Genomic DNA, 20,244 nt, shown 5'->3' with positions numbered 1-20,244 from the left:
TTGATTTCAGCACCTAAAATGTCTACATTGAAATTTGGAGTTGCACAAAATATTCCTAGACATGATTACTTTTTGGGTTGTCAAAAAATATTCTTTGCAATTGTTGACAACATTCTGTGACAGATTGTGTGGATTATAATTTAAATTACATTTTCAGTAAAGTATGTCCTTTCCTTCTGTACATAACACTTGTAGGTCGTCCACTCAGTTAACAGTCTTTGTATTGAGTTTGTGCTTGAAATGTACTGTAATTCTGCAAACTGTTAATAAATATTTCAATCAAAACTCACAAGTTCCCTCCTCCCTAGCCTAGGCTTTCAAATTGTTGGTACCTCCTCCCTAACCGTTAGCTGGCAGAATGCAAATGTTGTCCAGCAGGGGGAGTGGTTCTATCAGGCTAGGACAGAGCAGCAAGGACCTGAGAAGCAGACATGCCCTTTTATGTAACATGTAGTTATAGATGTATAGACAGATTCACAGAGGGTTTCCTGGGTGCGGCCATTACTGAGGTGTACCATTGAGTGCAGCAGCACTGATTAGCTACACCTGGCCTACGGAGCACCTGCTCCATGGATTACCCCTCAGTAATGGCCGCGCCCAGGGCACCCCTCTGTGAATCGGTCTATAAGGCATGAGTGTTATTAGCCAGGGATCCTTTTGATGTGGATCACCCAACCCCATTCCTCCCTCACAATTCCAACATTACATTTCAGAACTAGATTGTTCACAAAATTGCTCAATTCTGAGTTCTGTCACAGTTGCCAAATTGTGTAGCCATACAGTTACGTTGAATTGCAAAAAATAAGTCAATTGCGAACTGTGGAAAAATAAACTAATTTATTGAAATATTGGCAAAACATTTATAGATGAAACAGTTCACATAAATGTTTGACAATTTGTACAGACTACTACAGAGACACTAACTGACCATAACTCATGACTACGTCATTCAGAGTCAGAGAAATACAATACGCAGGATTAATTAAGAAATAGTACAGTACAAAACTTCAATTTACAATTTTCACATAACTTTAATCAAATAGTAATTAAAATGTCATTAGTCTAAAGTGGTTCTCAACATGGAGTCGGGGGGGGGGGGGGGGATTGGGGAGACACGGACAAATCCTAAACACTTGAGAACCACTGGTCTAAATAAGTGAAGTAGGCCTATGGCTATTTCCTCTTCAGAATGATAACAATCAATTTCACTTTCAGCTCCAACAGAAAGCCTGGGAAAAGCTATTGTTTTGGTTGACAAAGAAATTCGCTGTTGTTCTTGAAACAGGACATTGTTCATGGATCTCACTGTAAATATTGTGAAATCACATAAAAAAGAAAGTTAAACAAAGACAACCCAGACTGTTGGCTTCCATTTGAGCAATCCTATCAGGTAAAAAGCTAGAACCCCCCACACCAAAGCAGGTAAAACCAGATAAAACTCATAACTCTTCTCTGGTGGAGCACTTCACACGACTCGCAGTAAAACCATCTCTGAACGAAGCTTTTCATTTTCCTTTAAAAACAAAGAATGGGTTATAAACATGATGTATTAATGACATTTACAATTGGTAACAATAAATGAGAAGTGAGTGACATCCATTACCTCCAGAAGTCTGGTGTTCTCCTTTTTTATTTTCACCATGTATTCAATTCGCTGCTTGTGGTTCTTGTGGCCAACAAGCTTGCCGTTCTCCTCTGAAAGGTGGTCAACCTGCTTGCGGAGAACCTCAACTTCCTGCAAGGAGATCAGGATATCAGTTCAGTGGGAAAGTGACTAAGCGAAGGAAAAAAACTAAACTAACTCCAGCGATCTATTGGAGACATTACATCAAGTAGTGTTCACCCATTCTGACCTGAGATCAGATTCTAAAAATGTCTTCTACATCCTGACAGTTTTCTGAAAAAGCTATGTTTCTGTCAGTCTTCTTCTTCTTAGATTTTTCAAAAATAGCAGACTACAAGCTCATAGGGCGCCACTTGGTGGCGCGCTATGAGCTTGCAGATCTGCTATTTTTAAATAGCTAAAGCATAACATAATGCTAACACCAAAAGGGGTTTCCGCCCAAAATGGGTTAAGTAGAGCCTAAACAAACACCTCAGCATGTGACTGTAATCCCATAAATCCCACAAGTGGTCCCGAATGCGCATCCGGGACCATAGTGTGAATTCCCCCCCCCCTTTATCAACCAAGATTCCGTTTATACTCCTGATCGAGCAGCTGAGCCTAGGTGCCTGGATCGCTGGCCTATACCCTTTTATGGGTATTTTTTTAAAGGTTTGAGAGAAAAACGAATTCTGGGGCAAAACGGGCAACTGTTCTTCATCCCAAATCTATACAGTAGCTCATGTTCACATCACTCAGACATTGGTGCCTCATAAGGGCTGAAATAACACAATTTAAACTGACACTAGTCTCACCTGAAGCTGTTTGTCATGGTCTTGTTCTTTCAGGTTCAGTTCTCTGAGCTCCAGGCAGCGGTTCCTAAGCTCATTGGTTAGCTCCTGAACACAAGTCTGACTCTGGGCCAGCATCATCTCCTGTTCCTGCATACTAACAATAGGCAACAATAAAAACAAAACCATTGAAGCCTGTCTGGCTGGGCGATATGACTTCAAAAGAATATCGCGATTATTTCAAAGTTTTGCCTTGATTACAATTAATGGACTATTAAAAAAAAAGAAAATGGTGAAAATTGTAATCTACAAGCTCAATGCAGCACAGTAATTTCAGTATTCTATGTATAATACATGGTTAATCAGACTAATAGACATTTATTATTTAAAAAAAATCCATTAGAATGTATTTGTGTCGATTCGTTGAAGAAAAGAAAAAAAAATGCTTCTTGATGAACCTATAGACAATTCCGTGGAGCAGTGCCATGTAGGCCAGACGTAGGCAATCAAAGCTGAGGTGTCAAGCTGCGCTTAATGTGACACCTGAGCTATGGCTGCACCATATCAAGATTAAGTTGGTCATTTGTTCCAAATATCGGTTTTGATATATTTCCAGATAAGTACCCAGCCCATGACAGTGAAAATATTACACTACACTAGGAATTACACACTTTTCAATAAGGGAAATGAGTTTAAAATACCCATTTACCCATTTTGAACTTCAGCGAACCTCTGCATTACTTGAACCTGTTAATAAAAAGAGAGTGGGGCATGCAGTGAGCACAGTATTCACAGAAGTTATTTTATCAATGGGGAAAATAATGTAATGAGTAGGCAAACCTTCTGAGCCCTCTCCTCTTGGAGCTCTCTAAGCATGGACTGCTTAATGGCCTCATTCAACATTTCACTGCAGACGAAAAGACCATACAGTAACCATCAGCTTAATTCACACCACAAAGTCATCATGGCAGCATGACTCCATTTGAAAGGAGTCAAGGGATTTCAGACTTACCCATTCGTGCTTTCTTTCTTTTCTGGCTGGTTTTGAGCTGTGTAGAATCTGTCTAGGAGTCCCTGAATCTCCAAGCGCACTATTTCTTTCTCGCTAAGCTGGCTCTAAGAGAAGCCAAAACAAAAATGATTGATGGTGAATTGACTTAATCGTAATTATGATAACTATTTCTCAAAAGGTGCAACAGAGTAGACTACATGGCAAGAGAAGACATTTTTAACCTTGTATCCTTGTTTTGGGCATGTGAGTTGAACACATATTTCAAAACATAAAACAAATTGCCACATTGCCAAAAGAACAAGATAACTAAAGACTTTTTTCTTTGATGAAAATATCAGAATATAGCAAAATGAGATTTGTCATGAGGTGTATGTGACGTACCCAAATGTGTAGTCACATTTTTGTTTTATTGTCTCCACCAGCCGAAGGCATGGGGAGAGTATGTTTTGCACTCCGTCCGTCCGTCCGTGTGTCCGTGTGTCCGTCCGTCCGTCCGTGACCAGCTAATCTCAACCACCGTTAACCCGGTCGATGCCAAATTTTGCACACACACTCCCTGGATGCCAACCATGAACCTCTGCCCCAAACTTTCCAGAACGGCCTGTTATAGCGCCACCAGGAGGCCGCTTTGTGCAAAACAAGTTTTTGCACAGTACACCTACAGATTTTGTCCAAACATCACGCAAATTGGTACACAGTCTCTCTAGAGCCATTCAACCAAACCGGTCTTTCAGATTTCTCACACTCCATCCTGATTGGTTAAGATTGGCTTCCAAAATTCACAGGAGTGCTCAGTTTCAAACAAAATGCTGCAAATCATGAACACATCGCGTGATTTCCGTGAAATTGTGCACCCACATTCCCACTAGGCCCAGGACAAAATGCCACATGAACAATTTCAACTCAGCCTCAAGGTGGCGCTATAACTGGCCCAAAAGTGTTTTTACCTCTAACTGCACGGATCTGTGGATAACTTTCTATGCCAACTCCCTAGAGGCCAAGGAAAAACCTTTGCCTGGAATGTTTCACATCTGCTCTTTATAGCGCCACCAGGAGGCCGACATATGTAAAACACATTTTCTATTATTTGTATCTGAAACTTTCATGGACTAATTGTGAATAGACTATGTAGCAAGGTCACTGTCATCCTGGTGGAGACCTGTGCCCAGTAGGGCACTTTTTCTAGTTATATATATTTTGAACAGCCTTATTGTGTCTTGGGAATGAGCAGGGAGTCTGTTGTATGAATGGACCTATTCCACATTCCGCCACCAGGTGGCAAAGGTGTTCTTGTGAGACAAGTTAGATAGGTGTCTGGTGACGTGTTTTTCTTCAGATGAACAAGGAAGAGAAAACGAACGACACTGAAACTGACTCTGTCTCCCGTTTTTCCCTGTTTATTCAGGTTAACCTGGCAGATCAGTACATATCTATATAATACTGCCTGCTTGTCTCAGCCACCTGGGACCTGCAACAGATATTTTGGGTGCCACAGGTCTGCAGTGGGTGAGACCTGATTAGAACTGGGGAGAGGTGAGGAGTCAACAGTGTTTACATGAATACTCTTAGGGTCACTGCAGGGACTGTCTGTCTCTATGACTCAATGGGCTCAATGCTGCCTAGAATTGTGAAACTGGGCAGCGTCACATCATGGCTGGAGTGGTTTGACACTGGCACTTTAATGAAAGATCTGTCTGTCTGGTGAATCTCCATTAAGCCTGCTCCAATGCTCAATGTCTCCAGCTGTGCACTGTCGAGGTTGGGTTCAAACAACAAAAAATGTCTCTGAGAGGTTAACATTGGCTGGTACCCTGCACTTAATGTGAACTACCTGACCTGAATAAATTGTGACCACTTTGAAACCCACTTTTACGGCAGCATACTCCTCTTCTGGGGAGCTCTGAGTCTGAATATAAGTCACTATGGCCTCCGCACGAGCATCATCAATTTCCATGGCACCAGCGAGGAGATTGGACAGAATGGACATGAGCTTGGGTCGGCCTTCATTGCTTTTAATGAGTTCTTGGATTACATTAAAACCAACTAAAGGTCTGTCTAGTTTCAGGTGACTCACTAGGAAGGGAACACGGATGGATAAATCTGGGTCATCATTTCCTTGCAGGTTTACCACCACCTCAATCCATCCGTCGTAGGGCACTTTATCACCTGTGACGGCAGTCACATTCAGCTCCCTGTCCATTAGCTCACAGAGAGGTCGAATATCTTGGCCAGGCAGGTACTTGTTCTTCCATGTGCGGTCAATTAGGCTTACATTGGCTCCTGTGTCCAGCAGGACAGTGACAGCATGGCCACCCATCCTACACTTCAGAAGGGATTTGCGGCCAATGAGTGGGGCAATTAACTTGCATGGCTGTGTTGTATTGTCAGTTTGTATTGTGTGTGCATCACTGACCTTAGCTGGCTTTGGTTTTGGGCTTGGGACATGTACTCGGGACCGATCAAATGTACTTCAGACAAAGTACTGCACATACCTTGAGTCTATTTATCTCTTCATTCTTATCAGTCCTCTCAGCATTCAGTTCTGCCAGAAGAATCTCCATTGACATCATGGAGGATCGTCGACTCTCTAGCTCCCTCTCGTGGCTCTCGAGCACCTGTGTCAGGTTTGTATTGAAGCTTCTCGGGGTGCATGGTGTCTTGAGAAATCAAGAAATGGACATTAGCCACAGAGTGATAAGTACCAGCAAATGAACATGTGTTGTTTGTTTACCTGAGGCAATGATGTAGGTGTGCACGAAGACTCTAGCATGGGAGCTGAGCTGCCATTTCGGATAGTTTTTACGATGGCTTCCTCTTGTTGCTTGAGCTTCAAAAGAATGTGAAAATAAAATTCATTTTAATTATTTATATCATCATTAATTAACACTACTTACTTTGCAGTAGACACCAACAAAATTATCATTAAAACCACTAAATGTATATTGTCTTCATATCTCCAAGCATGTGTGACATTGCTATGTGTCCAGGTGGAAAATGTACCTTTTGCTGTAGATTCTTGATCATGGTCTCCTTCTGGGCAGTTTGGTCTTGAGAGGCTTGGAGGAGGCTGCTCTGCTCATCTAAGACCTTGGTGAGTCTCTCCACATCGTCTGTAGCGTACACAAAATCCTCCTGCAACACCTCAAGCTAAGTGCAACCAGAAATGGTAGGTTAACGTTAATGCTAATTTGCATGTTCAAAATAATCAAATCAGGCATTATCAAACTGGTATGGATAGACATAGACATGGTCAATGACAGCCAATAAATGAATTCAGTTTAATTCACAGACAAACGCAAAGTGAATGACGCATGTAAGACAGAAGCTGTACATTCATAGAGAAGAAAATGAATGTGATCTGGTCTAAATTTAATCTCCGATTTAGACCATGAAATTAAGTTGAGGTATTGAAATACTAAATAATGGAAAATACTTATTAAGTCATTTAGACCAGAGTTAAAAACCTTCACTTTGAAAGTATATATATATATTCAAAGATTTGATCAAAATGGGTTAAGTGTTGAGCCCAAACAGACAAACTGCTGAATGTGTTGACCCACAAATTAAAAACATAACTTTTCCATTTTGTAATATGAATCAAAGACAAGCATCCACATTTTGGTGAAGTTATACGTAGGATAAATTAAGGTGATGCATCATTAAAATGATTTATTTTATCGTTGATTTAATTCATTATATCCTCAAAGCATACCTCTATCTGATTGGATGCAACCTTTCTGTCCGCTGCTTCCTGCATGCTTTCAGCTTGTGCCTGCAGCGTGTTGTAGCGCACTGTCTGCTCCTCCCTTTCTGAGCAGGCAGCATTGAACTTAGCCTGGTAAAACAAACAATCCAATATATTATTACAAAAACATCTACATAATGAAATCATAGAAAGGATGAGGAAATGCAGTCTCAGCGGATAAACAAGACTACTCAAGTGTGAAACGGTAAAGTGTGAAAGTACTGTGATTTCGCCGATGTCTCCCGACAGAAGAGCAAGGTTCAGGTCCTTCTGGCTCAGCTCGTTACGGAGGACTCTGGTTTGGTTGATCAGATCCAACGCAACATCCTGGAAACCAACATAACTAGGGGTTATGCTTGTGCGACAACCTCCTTGTAGAGGGGAAGTTAAACCAACATAACTAAGGCTTATGCTTGTGTGACAACCTCCTTGTAGAGGGGAAGTTAAACCAACATAACTAGGGGTTATGCTTGTGCGACAACCTCCTTGTAGAGGGGAAGTTAAACCAACATAACTAAGGGTTATGCTTGTGTGACAACCTCCATGTAGAGGGGAAGTTAAAGGAAACCAACATAACTAGGGGTTATGCTTGTGCGACAACCTCCATGTAGAGGGGAAGTTAAAGGCAAATGTACAGTTCATCTCCCATCCCTTTCCAACAAGTAACTCGACTGCAATGGTGCATTTAATTAAGTGAAATGCAAAGCTTTTGCACACCTACAAGCGACAGGTGCGTAGGAGAGGGTACGGTGCCCCAAAAATGAACAAGGAAAAAACAACCGCACACTGTCTTCAAATGCAGTGACCACCAATTTATTTAAAGGGAAATGTAGCAACGTTTCAGCCTATGCGGCCTTCATCAGGATATCTTTTTATATATCTTTTTACATATAAAGATATCCTGATGAAGGCCGCATAGGCTGAAACGTTGCTACATTTCCCTTTGGTGGTCACTGCATTTGAAGACAGTGTGCGGTTGTTTTTTCCTTGTGCATTTAATTAAGTAAAACAGAAACAATAAAAAGGAAAATTGTACACAGAGACTTACTTTGTCTTGATCAATTGTCTGCTGTAATCGGTTTATATTTTCATTGGTAGCTGCCAGATTTAGCTCTGTAGTCGTTAGGATGGAGGTCTTAAAAAAAAAAAAAACAACAACAAAACAGGAAATTGTTACTTTTGTAATATTTAGTTTAGTTTATTTGATCATCCTCAACAGCACCAACACAATTATACATTACATCATTAGAGTTGATCAAAAGGAATAGGCAGAAGCTAAAATGACATGCACACTGCTGACAACTTACTGACCTGCTGTTGAATCTGCGTTGTTAGATCAGATACTTGTTTTCTCAGCAGCTTGTTCTGCTCCATAGTCTCAATAAGTTCTCTGAGGGCAAACACATTTATCAGTCCTACTATCATACGTCTAATGTATCATATGAATACTTAGTAAGCAACTCAGAATATTGTAATTGGATTAAATATGGGGGTGAAATAGGTATTGTGCCAAACTCACTTGGATGACTGGGAGGTTAGGTTGCTGGTATTTTCCCTTTCAGTCTGTAAGGAATTTCTCAGCTCCTACAATGCATGCACACAGAAAACGAAAACTGTACTGCATTATGTGCAACTGTACTGTGTAAAATGTACTAGGGCGGGCTATAAATATTTTTTCTGTTTAATCCACAATTCGTTTAGGCTATAAAATCAAACAGAAGTATAAAATAAATGTAAAATAAAGTAAAAGATAAATGCTCAGAGGGTACAGTATCTGAACTCAAACATTGGTGTGTGTGTGTGTGTGTGTGTGTGTGTGTGTGTGTGCGCGCGCGCGCGCGCGTGCGCGCGCGTGCGTGCAGCTGTAACAATGTAAAGTTGACCCTGGCCAAAAATTAACAGTGAAACTAACCTGAAGCCCTTCTATGTCTTTTATTCAAGTCTGGACTATTTGTTTCTTTAGTCTGGTACCTTTCAGCCTTAACATTTTAACATGACACATTGCCAAACTGTTTATTACTTAAGTTTAATTTGACACATTTTCTGTTGATCAATTAGCTACTCCGCTCACCAGAGGCCCTCCATTACTAGGCTGCCTCCTGATTTCGCTGTTCGTGTTTGGGTGAATGTTTGCTCCAGAATAGTCACATTACTCACATAGTGAGCATGTAGTTAACTGAACTAAAAGTTTAACTCTTAAAATATACACAACCAAAGTCAGGAGGAATATAAAGATAGCAACTGAACTAACCGTAATACGTGACTGCTGAGCAGCAAGCTCCTGCTGTCTGTTTTCCAGCTGCTGTCTGGCCTCGTCGGCCTCAAACTTTGACTCGGCCAGCAGCTGGTCAAAAGAGTCTTGCAGGGTTCTATGTTCCTCCAGAAGTTGCTCCCACTCCAACCTGGTGTTAACACAAGAAAATGGCCGAGGTTGGTTCAGGTTCAGGTTCAGGTTCAGGTTCAGGTTTATTTGTCATTTGTATAGATACAGAGTATACATACAATGAAACTCACACGCACACTCAACATACAACTTAACCTGGACTACAGATGGTGTGTGAGGATGAAAACAATTGGAGAAAGAGCCATGATGTAGTTTGCCGAGTAGGTGCAGACATAACAGTATTGAATTAATAGTACAATATTAACATGGTAACTCATGTTTCAGTAAGCTACATTTAATAACTGATAGAATCATATGCAAAAACAATTTCACCAGTATGGAACAGGTGGTAGAGGATGCATCCATGTATGCTACACCACTGTGTTGCATGAAACACAAAAAGGATATTTAAAAAAAAAATCACTTACTGGACTGTGTCAAGTTGGAGCTTTGTGCTGATCAGACTGTTGGAGAGCTGGGACACCTCCCTCTCCTGTTCACTCCGACATTCACTTAGCTCCTTCTTAGCAACAGCTAGCTCCTTATCAGAGGATTGCAGAACCAGCTGAAGGTCACGGATTTCAATCCTCAGAACTGAGAAGATGCAGAGCATGAGAGTGTCAGTACTCACTCCGTACCTGGCGACACAGCCTTCATAGCAGAGTAGGACTGAGCAATATACAGTATGGATGGATTTCTATACGATAGAAGGTTGAGCGATTCTGGTTCTGCTATGGTAGCCCGATTTGAATGAATAAATACATTGTTGAATTGTGTAATCAAGGACGTTTACAGAAAATGTCACAATTACCAAATACCGTAATTTCCGGACTATAAGCCGCGGCTTTTTACCCATGATTTGAACCCTGCGGCTTATACAACGGTGCGGCTAATCTATGGATTTTTACAGCTAACGCAGAGCCATCTCAGGCTCTGAGCTAACGTAGCTGCGGCTTATAGTCCGGTGCGGCTTATAGTCCGGTGCGGCTTGTATATGGGATTTTCCCTAAATTTGGCTGGTGCGGCTTATATTCAGGTGCGGCTTATAGTCCGGAGATTACGGTAAATATATCAGATGATCTAACATTTTAAGTCATATTGTCAAGGCAGACTCCTCACCTTCCGCCGTCTGCTGATGAGACTGCAACGTCTTTTCCAGCTCATTTATGGTCTCCTGCAGACTGAGCTTCTCTGTGTTTCTGCTATCTCTCTCAGTAGAAAGTAGCTACAAGAGAAACAGGATACCCAACAAGCATTATCAATATACAACACACAATTCAGTGCGAGGACTGAATACATCATTGCTGTTGGGCAGAAACCTCTCGTCTTCATGGGGTGCACACGCAGATCAGACACTAAATATCCCACATGCGGATCACCCAAACATGCGTTGCGCCATGCTTGCGTTGGGCTTAGGTTAGGGTTTGAACTGAAGTAGGTTGTGGGTCTAATGACAGTCGGACCAATAGTATGTCGTAACAAAATCCTGTAGCCGTCTTCATTTAAATTTGTCAAACAAAAAAGTTCAAAATGTGTTGCATCGTGCCACATTGTGAGCTTGTAGAAGTGCAATTGTTTATTGTTTATATTCGATTTTGAATCCTGAAGAGTTTTGTACATAATGAGATTTTCATCCGACAGCAACAAGATATTTATACATACCTATAGTCCTATAGTCCATATAGGCCTATAGAAAATAGAAAAAGCATTCTAAAAGGTCTGGAGCACTAGTTAAGATAGACGTGTACATAACTTAACAAAACACCCTTTCTGAATGATCTTCCAAGATTTTCATTTCCATTTAAAAGTGAAACTTTTGAATGCAATTCCCATGATTACTGGTACCTGCAGTATACATGCATATCATAATATATTAATAAGCGGCGAGTTAAAGCGCTCTCACTAAGATACATTGTTGTTTTTCCTACAATTTGTCACCGCTGTCATAAACATTATTGTATACTGTATGTGCGTGTGTAAACAATAAGAAAGCATTCCACCTCATCCTTGCCGTCAGCCTCCTGTGACATCATGACAACATGCTCCTCAAGCTTTGCCATCTGTTGTGACAGCTTCCTGTTCTTCAGCTGTTCCTCGTCCAACTGACCCTGGACACGATTGGCTTGCTCCTTGACATGGTGGAGAGAAAGAGATTGTCACACAATCTTAATAGAGTGGTATTGATACCGGATGAGTGTAGGTCCCCAATTACCCTGCCCACAGTGATGCGTGGCAGGGCATTCTGTCTGTTTGTGTGGTTGTCCGTCTGTGAACAAAATAAATCTGAAAACAGATGGGTGGATATTCATGAACAGAATAATCAGTAGTGTGCCCTGAAGAGGTGATTAATCATAACAATCAATCATAGCTCAGGAATAAAGATACAGAAAGAAGAGGTTTGATATTTTGGATTTCTGAGTCTGAAATTAAATCAATTGTTGTAATCCTTTGCTGTCCATGACATCACACTGTGGATCACATGAACACTTTCTTCTCATTTTATATAGTAAAAGCATTTTTAAAAGCAACACGCCATCAGAGGCAGGGTTTTAACCCGGCCGGGAGCTTCTTGCTGTGAGGCAACAGTGCTAACCACTGGACTACCGTACCACCCCACAGTCCACACCGTTGTTTCCAAGGTCATAACCCAAATCCAACATAACTTCATAATTATGCTCATACAGTATATATCTGAATTGATGAAGGGAAAACAACCACCAAGGTGAATGATGGCAAGAGACACTGGTGAAGGCAGGGTTTGCATGTCTGTGTGCATTAAAATTTTACCTGCAGTTGTTGAAGTTCCTCAGTCAGGGCTTCACAGGCTGTCTCGGAGTCGGCCATATCTGGAAGCTGTTCACTCCGAATATCATCCACGTCTTCCTCCCTGCTGTTCAAGTGTTCTGGACTGAATAGAGGTGGCACTCGCGGGCTACAATTATTCTTGGTTGGGGTGGTAAGAATCTGTGATATAGAGATGACGGATATTTTCATAAACAGTGCGGTATGGGCTTCATGTGCATACATTTCAAAAATCATATAGAAAATCTTGACAAAATGGCACTAAGGAAAACCACACTTCCATTGCATCGCCTTATAGGTTATTATCCATCCCTATGAGAATTTAAGTCTCTTGGTAGTTCAACAAAGAGCAGCAAAACACAAGTTTATCGTAAAAATATTAGAGCTAGTTCAGGGAGACCTGAGCAAGAGATGGCCACATGCCCTCACCTTGATAGTGTCAATATGGATTCGATTTAGCTGAGAAACCTCCTGTTTTTTGTAGGCATTTGTAGCTTCAAGAATGTTTTCCAAGTGCCTATTGAACTTGCTGAGGTATCTTTTCTCAGACTCCAACTCTGCCATCTGTTTCCTATAACACAATGAACAATCAATAAATAAGTTCTGCAGCACAGGCTTTGATGTATTGCATTTGAAATTATCAAACCATTTAACAGCATCTAAAAGCCAACCACAACATGCAGAGCAGCCTATTGCCAAGATGTCTGCATTTGCATCCACATGAGTAGCAAAAGAACATTTTTGAGTTTGACAATACATGAAATCTTGTTGTTGGTTTACAAATATAGACTGAACTGTCAAACACACAAATAAATGAATTTAGTGTAAGAAAAGCCTTCCTTACTTGGTGATCTCCTTGTACTCTTCAAAGGCCTTGCTAGTGTCTGTGAGTTCAGACTGTTTGTGCATCAGCTGCGCCTTCATCCTCTCCATAGAAATGGAGGAGATGTTCTCTGCAGTCCCTGGGGTCAAACAGGTTGGCTGGGCTGAGGAGAAACCTTAAATCAAATCACCCAGGAATTTTCTGACTCCCAAACGGCCACTCTAGTGCCTGAGTCACTACTGTCCCTCCATTTTCAGCACACGTCTGTATAAGACTAGTGTAGCACAGACACAATTAATTGCTCTAAAGAAGAAACAAATGTGTATATATATAACATATATATATATTACACACATATATACTGTACACACAATATATATTATCGTTCTTACAGGCCATGAGTTTTTCTGTCTCTAGAACCCTCTGAAAGATTTCTTCTAACTCAGCAGCAGCCTGGTGTAAATCCAACTCAGCGTTTCTCACAGACTCCAGGGAACGAAGCTGCCGAATCTCTTCCCTCAGACTATAATTCTCTGCTTGGTATCGTGTAATCTTTGGGTGATGTTCAACCTGAAGGAAAAACAAAAGATGAGCAAACAAAAACAAATGATTTTTTATTTTTAGGAATCGCATGTTTAAACAGGAGCAATGTTTAAACGGTGTCAACAGTAAAAGCAAAATAAATGTTTCTTCCCAATTACTCAACATGTTCTGTTTATTCATTTTTTGTTTTTTACAAATTAGTAAATTGAGAAGTACAAACTCACCATAGCAACTTTTACTTATAAAAAACCCTACAGATTGACATTAACCAGCTGAAAAACTTTACTGAAATACTGAAAGCTTTCAAATGTATCATAAAATATGGAGTATGCCATTACCATCATCTATATAACATTTATGCCATCCATCGATAACTGCGCCAGCAAGTGTTCAAAAGTGTATATCTAATTATACCTGATCTTCAAGTATCTTGATTTCCTCCTTGAGTTGGTCGACTAAAGCTTGATTCTCCTCTTCCGGGAGCAAGCCCTGCCCACCCTTCATCTTCTCCAAGCGAGAGATGTGGCCGTCGCGGAACTTGATGATCATGCGGCTGGAGTGGATGCAAGGTTATAATAGTTAACTAAAACGAACTAAAAAACGAAAACTAGAATTAAAAAAAAATAAACTATTATAACCTGGAGTGGATGAACTTCTCCTTCTGTCTAAAGGCCTCCTCCAGCTGAGCCACCTTCTGCTGCAGCGCCTAGACAAGGGCACAATAAACATGTTCCCTTAAAAATCCTTAAAACCACAAAACCAATATCTGTGCAATCAGTAGAATTCCATTATTAGTTTGCATTTACAGTCTTCTCCTCGCCACGTTGCCTCCATAGTTGAACAGCTTCCATGAACTTTGCCTTGTACGCCATTTCAGGGTGGTCTAGATTAGATGCTCCTGAGAAGAAAGATTGCCCTCTACTTAGTTTGAGATAATTATAATTAATTGTACAATAGATAACATACCATATTGTACAATAGCAAATCATGGGGGGTTGCAAACAATCATTGAGAAAGAAGAGAACTTTCCAAACAGCAGTTCTAATTCCAACAAATAATTTAATTTGTCGTTTTTATAACCTAGGGCAAAAAAACCCATTTGTGAATGGGTGAGAATTATTCTTGCACAGATAATATAGGCAAGGGTTACTTTCCAGGGTCATAAAAATAACATTTTATCAACAAAAATGGTCACAATGTACATTGTTGAAGTGCTCCTACCCATTAGGCTTCTAGGCCCTCCTGGTACCACATCTCTGTTGTTGTCCACACTGCCTGGCTGACAAACGAGGGCCTGGGCAAGTTGTTCTTTCAGCTTTTTCACCTCAGCCTGCAACTGCCTCACATTTCCCTGTGTGTCTTCATTGATCATGGCCTTATAGAAAGGAGAACACAAGGATGAGCCAATAGAGCAGTGGTTCCAAAACTTTTTAGCTCAAGACCCAAAACAGTAATTAGACGTTTGCCCGGGACCCAAACTAGTGAAAATAGCAGATCTACTACGTGTCGCTTCACACTACATTGTGAGCTTAGGCAATTTTCACTACTTTTAGATTTATTTCCTTTGATTTATTCATGAAATTACTGAAAAGAAATCATTGAATTTTGTTTTTAAGTCATGAAAATGTTTGCTTTTTTGGGGAATGTTTTTTTAAAGGTTTCAAAATAATTAATTCAAAACTAGATGTAGGAAACAATAAATGGGCCCATAAAGATTTGTCCCCGACCCAGTGTTTTGGAACCAGTGTAATAGAGCATCAAGATGATGAAATAAGCCATGCCTGGCTGAGTCGATCCGATATGCTTCACAGTGTGCAGTTAGTGTCAAATGACGGGGTACCTTATTCTTGATCAGCTTTGCTCTCTGGGCAAACTGCAGAGTAGATAGTGTTTCTCCGAAACACTTTGAGCCAGGATGTACATTGGCTATGATATACGTCTTTGCATTGCCTCCAAGAGAGTCCTTTATAAAAACACAAAAAAATAATTTATAGTAAAAGTGTTGTGTACTCATTCTTGTCACACCAACTACAGACAATCTGTCAACACATTACTTCTTGTGTTAAAATTACTTATTTTTGACCAGGCCACAAGGTGGTCCAGGCACCCTAGGCTGCAATGGAAGCCTGACAGCGTATCCCAGGTTCGATATGCAAATTTGCAGTGTCCAGTCCAGACCATCAGTGAAAATGGCATCAAAGATAATGTGAAAAAATTATACATCTACTAATGAAATTAGACCATGAAATAGCAGGATAATGAAAATATTGCAATATAGGCTTACAGTAAGTACCATGTACCTGTACATTCAGAGTGAAGTCAGGAAACACAACAAACACATATTGATGGATGAGTATGGACAGAATGTCGAACCATAAGAGAAGGTATTTGAGGAACTGGGCACTGACCTTTAGTAAGAAGGTGAGTTTGGAATCCCTGTAGCAGATATGTCTGTTCTTCCCGTTGGAAACATCAACCAGTGCCATGATCACCTGACCGAGGCTCATAAGGGAGCGATTGATGCTGCTGGCCTCCTGAAAGATGACGATGATGAAGACAATGACAAACTCAAAAACTGCAGAGCATAATTCAGGGTAGGGCCATTGGGGGCGGGGCATCACCTTCAGTCTTGAACCATCTGTGTGTGTGTCTCTCTGCCTCTCTGACCCTGCCAGATCCACCAAGTTCAGCTGAGAAGTTCGAATGTTCACCACCTCATTTATGGACTCCTTGGACTCCACTGTCATGGTGAACACCGCATGAGATCTCGAAGACTCTCGGTTCATGGACGTGGAGGCCACCCTTCGATTACGCCAGCCCATTGACAGTACCTATAAGACAGAAATGTAGAGACGTTGCTTTGGTGCTACCTTATATCATTACTTCAATTAATCACGGTGTGAGTGACTTCCTACCTGATAAGCTTCCACAGCTGATGTGACAAACTTTTCCACAGCACCGTCAACAAACACACCCTTCTTGATGTCCTCCCTAAGGAAAAGCATGGCTGAGGCGCTGTCCAGGAGATCATAGATCTGCTCATTGTAGATTTCAATGAATGAACATTTGCAAAGGAAGGTCTTGGTCTTCTCAGACTTTGTGGCAAAAAAAGAGGTAAAGCAATTTAGCTCAAAACAAGTAACTTGTACTTTCTGTCATCGCATTAGAATGACGGTGACTACAGTATCATGTGGGAATTCTGTTCACGGATTCCACCCACCTTGTTCACTTCTCTGTTGATAAGAAAAAATAAATACTCAAAACTTCGAGGAATGACACCCCTCTGTTCATCAGTGAAATGATCAGAGTCAGGTGGGCCTAGAGAGAAAACAGGGTTAATGCACTGATTCCATATTGAACATTATAATAACGGTGGTCTGGCATCGTTTTAGACCACATTTAATAGGACATTTTTTAATGAAATTCTATGTCCATGAGTTATTACCGTGTAATGATTATGATTTCAGCTTTAATGACTGAATAATAAACATGCACAAAATCAAAACATAAAAAGCAATTATTGTATAGATCAAAATTGGTTTATGTTCATACTATAGGCCCAAAACTCTGAACAGAGTAGACAATGACATATGGACAGCGGTATAGTCCTTTAACAAAACGGACAGACGATAAGTAAAAGAAATATCAAATCTCACCTAGCATAGTGAACGTTTTTCCTGAGCCAGTTTGTCCACTGCAAAAGCAAAAGAACCAAATGAAGACTAATCCTGTGCAGGGTTGTTGTATCTCAAACTGTACCCACCATTTATTTTAGCATATTATAAGCGACATAAAATACTCACTAGGCAAAGATCGTGCCGTTGTATCCATTTATGCAAGACTCCACAATGTTCTTTGCTACACAGGAAAACACAGAGTCCTGTTGGCAATGAGAAGTACATTAAGATTTATATAAAAGGCACTGTAGGTTATTTGTATAGCGCATTTTCATTAAGAGGGTGGAAAAACGATTTTCGGTGGTGAGGTGACCATCGAACTACAACATGATGTCACGAGCTGCGGTGAAGAACAAACCACCGACCCCAGCCATTCTGTTTTTACTCACCACCGCTGTCTGGTCACCTCACCACCAAAAATCCAGACTATGAATGAAGTACCCCATCAGTATATTGACAGATAAATATGCAGATATAAAACCTGGCTGTGACCATGATGTGGCACCAACCTGAGATGTGTCCATATCAGCAACATGATCATAGGTGAAAGTGCGTGGCTCTGGTTTCGAGTGCAGGCGGATGGTGTTGGGTGAGGTAACCGTGAGACACAGACTCTGAACTGCATCTGTGGTCAGCCCGGTGCCATAGGTCAGGGGTCGCACTCGCACAAACACTTTTATGGAATCACCGTCTGCACTGCATTACCACAACATAAATATATAAGAAAATAATATTTAAAAAGGTAAGAGTTGAACAAGTTGTTGAAGAATTGATTTGGCAGAAAATGTATCAGTGAAATTGTACTAATAAAATAATCGGTTAGTGTAGCTGCAACAATAGATTATATTCTTAGCGACTATTCAAATAATCTTGGAGTGTGTTAGCCTAAGATTTTGACTCTTTTAGATGTATTTTATCAATTCTGATACATCTACGAGAGTCTTAAATCTTAGTCCAGGAGTGTGTCATTTTCATACATCAGCGAATCGATGCAAAAATAATTAAAGTACAATACTAAATCAAATAAATAGATGAATGAATTGCTTTAAGCCCTCATTTCCTTGTACAACGCCACGGTATCATGGAAAAATAAAATTGAGACGAAATTGTAAGCTTGTACAGCAGCTGCTGCCTGCTACCATCATACAAACAACTTCTGCCTTGTGGTCAGCAGCCAGGCCAAGAGAAATCCCCAGCTTGTGAGGAATGCATAAAGCACCTGTATGCACATCGATCAGTCAGTACTTTGACTCATGGCTGTGCAAAGCATCAATCAAACATTTCACTCATTAGCCACAGACCGCAGCAGTCCTTGATTGATGACAATTATTGAATAAAGCTTAAAATGCTTTTTATTAAAGAACGCGGGACGCAGCAATTCTAATCGCTCGCGCTGCTACTAACTAACACCCGTGGGACACTTTGTGGGTACTTTATATTTGAAATCTGAATGTTTATATATACGGAAATCTTGTAAATGCAGCGACTGCAAAAAACAGGGCAAAGTTACTGCATGACTGTCATGATAATTATCATGGCAGTCATGTTCCAGGGCTAAGCAGGCAGCTTACTGCAAATGTGTCTCTCCAAATGTGATTATGAAAAATTATCAACATGCGAACAGTACCTGTTGGCAACCAGCGATGAATCGGCAGATGCTGTCAGAGAAAATGTAGAAAGACAGGGCAGTTAAGAGTGTACTGTCTGTAGGCTACTGTAGTCACCAGAAGAGACTCTCCGAAATATTAAGCATACTACCTTTCAAATTTGCAGCCATCATAAGTCACTTCGTTCTACCTCAGACAGATAATCATGAACAGAAAGAGAGTTGAGCATTAGACGTAGTCCTGCGGACACTTGCCGGACAGACTTGCGGAGAGTTGTTTACTTCCCCTCGAAATTGGCGGGCACGCCACGAACCCAATATTTATGCTCTAAGCACTTCTTCCGGTAGACGAAATAGATGTTGCCAGTGGCATTACCGCCACCCGCTGGTCAACTTTACAATTGTTACAATATTTATGTACAGTTCAGTTTTTTCTCAGAGGTGTTTTTTGTTATTGAAATATTTGTTAACAGTTTGCAGAATTATAGTACATTTCAAGTACAACTCAATACAAAGACTGTTAACTGCGAGTGGACGACACAATAAAGCATTACTTACACTTAAGAGGGTCCACCTTGTTCAAATCATCAAAACATATAGAGACGTATAAATAGACACTTCTATATAGCCAAAAAACAGAACAGGAATTCATCAAGAAGTGGAAAGCCTGGTGATGCGAGGTTAATGTACAGTATATATATACTGTATATATACTGTACATTAATATATTGTGTGTGTGTGTGTGTGTGTGTGTGTGTGTGTGTGTGTGTGTGTGTGTGTGTGTGTGTGTGTGTGTGTGTGTGTGTGTGTGTGTGTGTGTGTGTGTGTGTGTGTGTGTGTGTGTGTGTGTGTGTGCGTGCTCGCGTGTGTGTGTGTGTGTGTGTGTGTGTGTGTGTGTGTGTGTGTGTGTGCGCGCGTGCGTGTGTGTGTGTGTGTGTGTGTGTGTGTGTGTGTGTGTGTGTGTGTGTGTGTGTGTGTGTGTGTGTGTGTGTGTGTGCAAATGATTAAGTTGCTGCCAACTTGCTGGAATTCCAAAATATATATGGGGACTTTGGGGAGCCAAGATATAATCAATATTACATTACATTGTCAGACGAACTTTGGCTCCTACAGATTTATAAATCCCCAGAGAAGTCAAATGCATATTATATGAAAATGTTAAGTCTCTGATTGTATCAGAATTGATACCGTGCAAATGTAGATCATCAACGAAGACACTACTAAAAGATGGCATTAATGCATATTGCAATATATTTAAA

At 40.7% G+C, this 20,244-nt stretch overlaps 1 protein-coding gene across 1 annotated transcript; it reads right to left on the bottom strand.

Moving 5' to 3' along the window:
• Positions 1–1,327: 1,327 nt before the first annotated feature.
• Positions 1,328–19,272, bottom strand: kif15 (kinesin family member 15). The gene is made up of 36 exons (XM_083792714.1): positions 19,138–19,272; positions 19,007–19,037; positions 17,889–18,075; positions 17,506–17,582; positions 17,359–17,396; positions 16,923–17,020; positions 16,618–16,797; positions 16,324–16,533; positions 16,111–16,236; positions 15,543–15,665; positions 14,924–15,077; positions 14,509–14,600; positions 14,341–14,408; positions 14,117–14,255; positions 13,552–13,729; positions 13,181–13,322; positions 12,766–12,907; positions 12,322–12,498; positions 11,535–11,663; positions 10,654–10,759; positions 9,963–10,128; positions 9,403–9,553; positions 8,671–8,735; positions 8,463–8,541; positions 8,200–8,286; positions 7,374–7,478; positions 7,119–7,241; positions 6,407–6,553; positions 6,138–6,233; positions 5,899–6,063; positions 3,407–3,510; positions 3,235–3,301; positions 3,104–3,141; positions 2,419–2,551; positions 1,604–1,735; positions 1,328–1,513 (listed from the first exon to the last, which is right to left on the bottom strand). Exons 1-36 carry the CDS (start codon positions 19,157–19,159, stop codon positions 1,466–1,468), a joined length of 4,125 nt encoding a protein of 1,374 aa, XP_083648840.1. The 5' UTR covers positions 19,160–19,272; the 3' UTR covers positions 1,328–1,465.
• Between the last annotated feature and the right edge of the window lie 972 nt (positions 19,273–20,244).

Source organism: Protomyctophum parallelum (genome assembly GCF_964188405.1).
Source record: "Protomyctophum parallelum genome assembly, chromosome: 20".
NCBI lineage: Eukaryota > Metazoa > Chordata > Actinopteri > Myctophiformes > Myctophidae > Protomyctophum > Protomyctophum parallelum.
The sequence above is the reverse complement of the archived record's forward strand: the minus strand, read 5'-3'. Positions and strand labels throughout refer to the sequence as shown.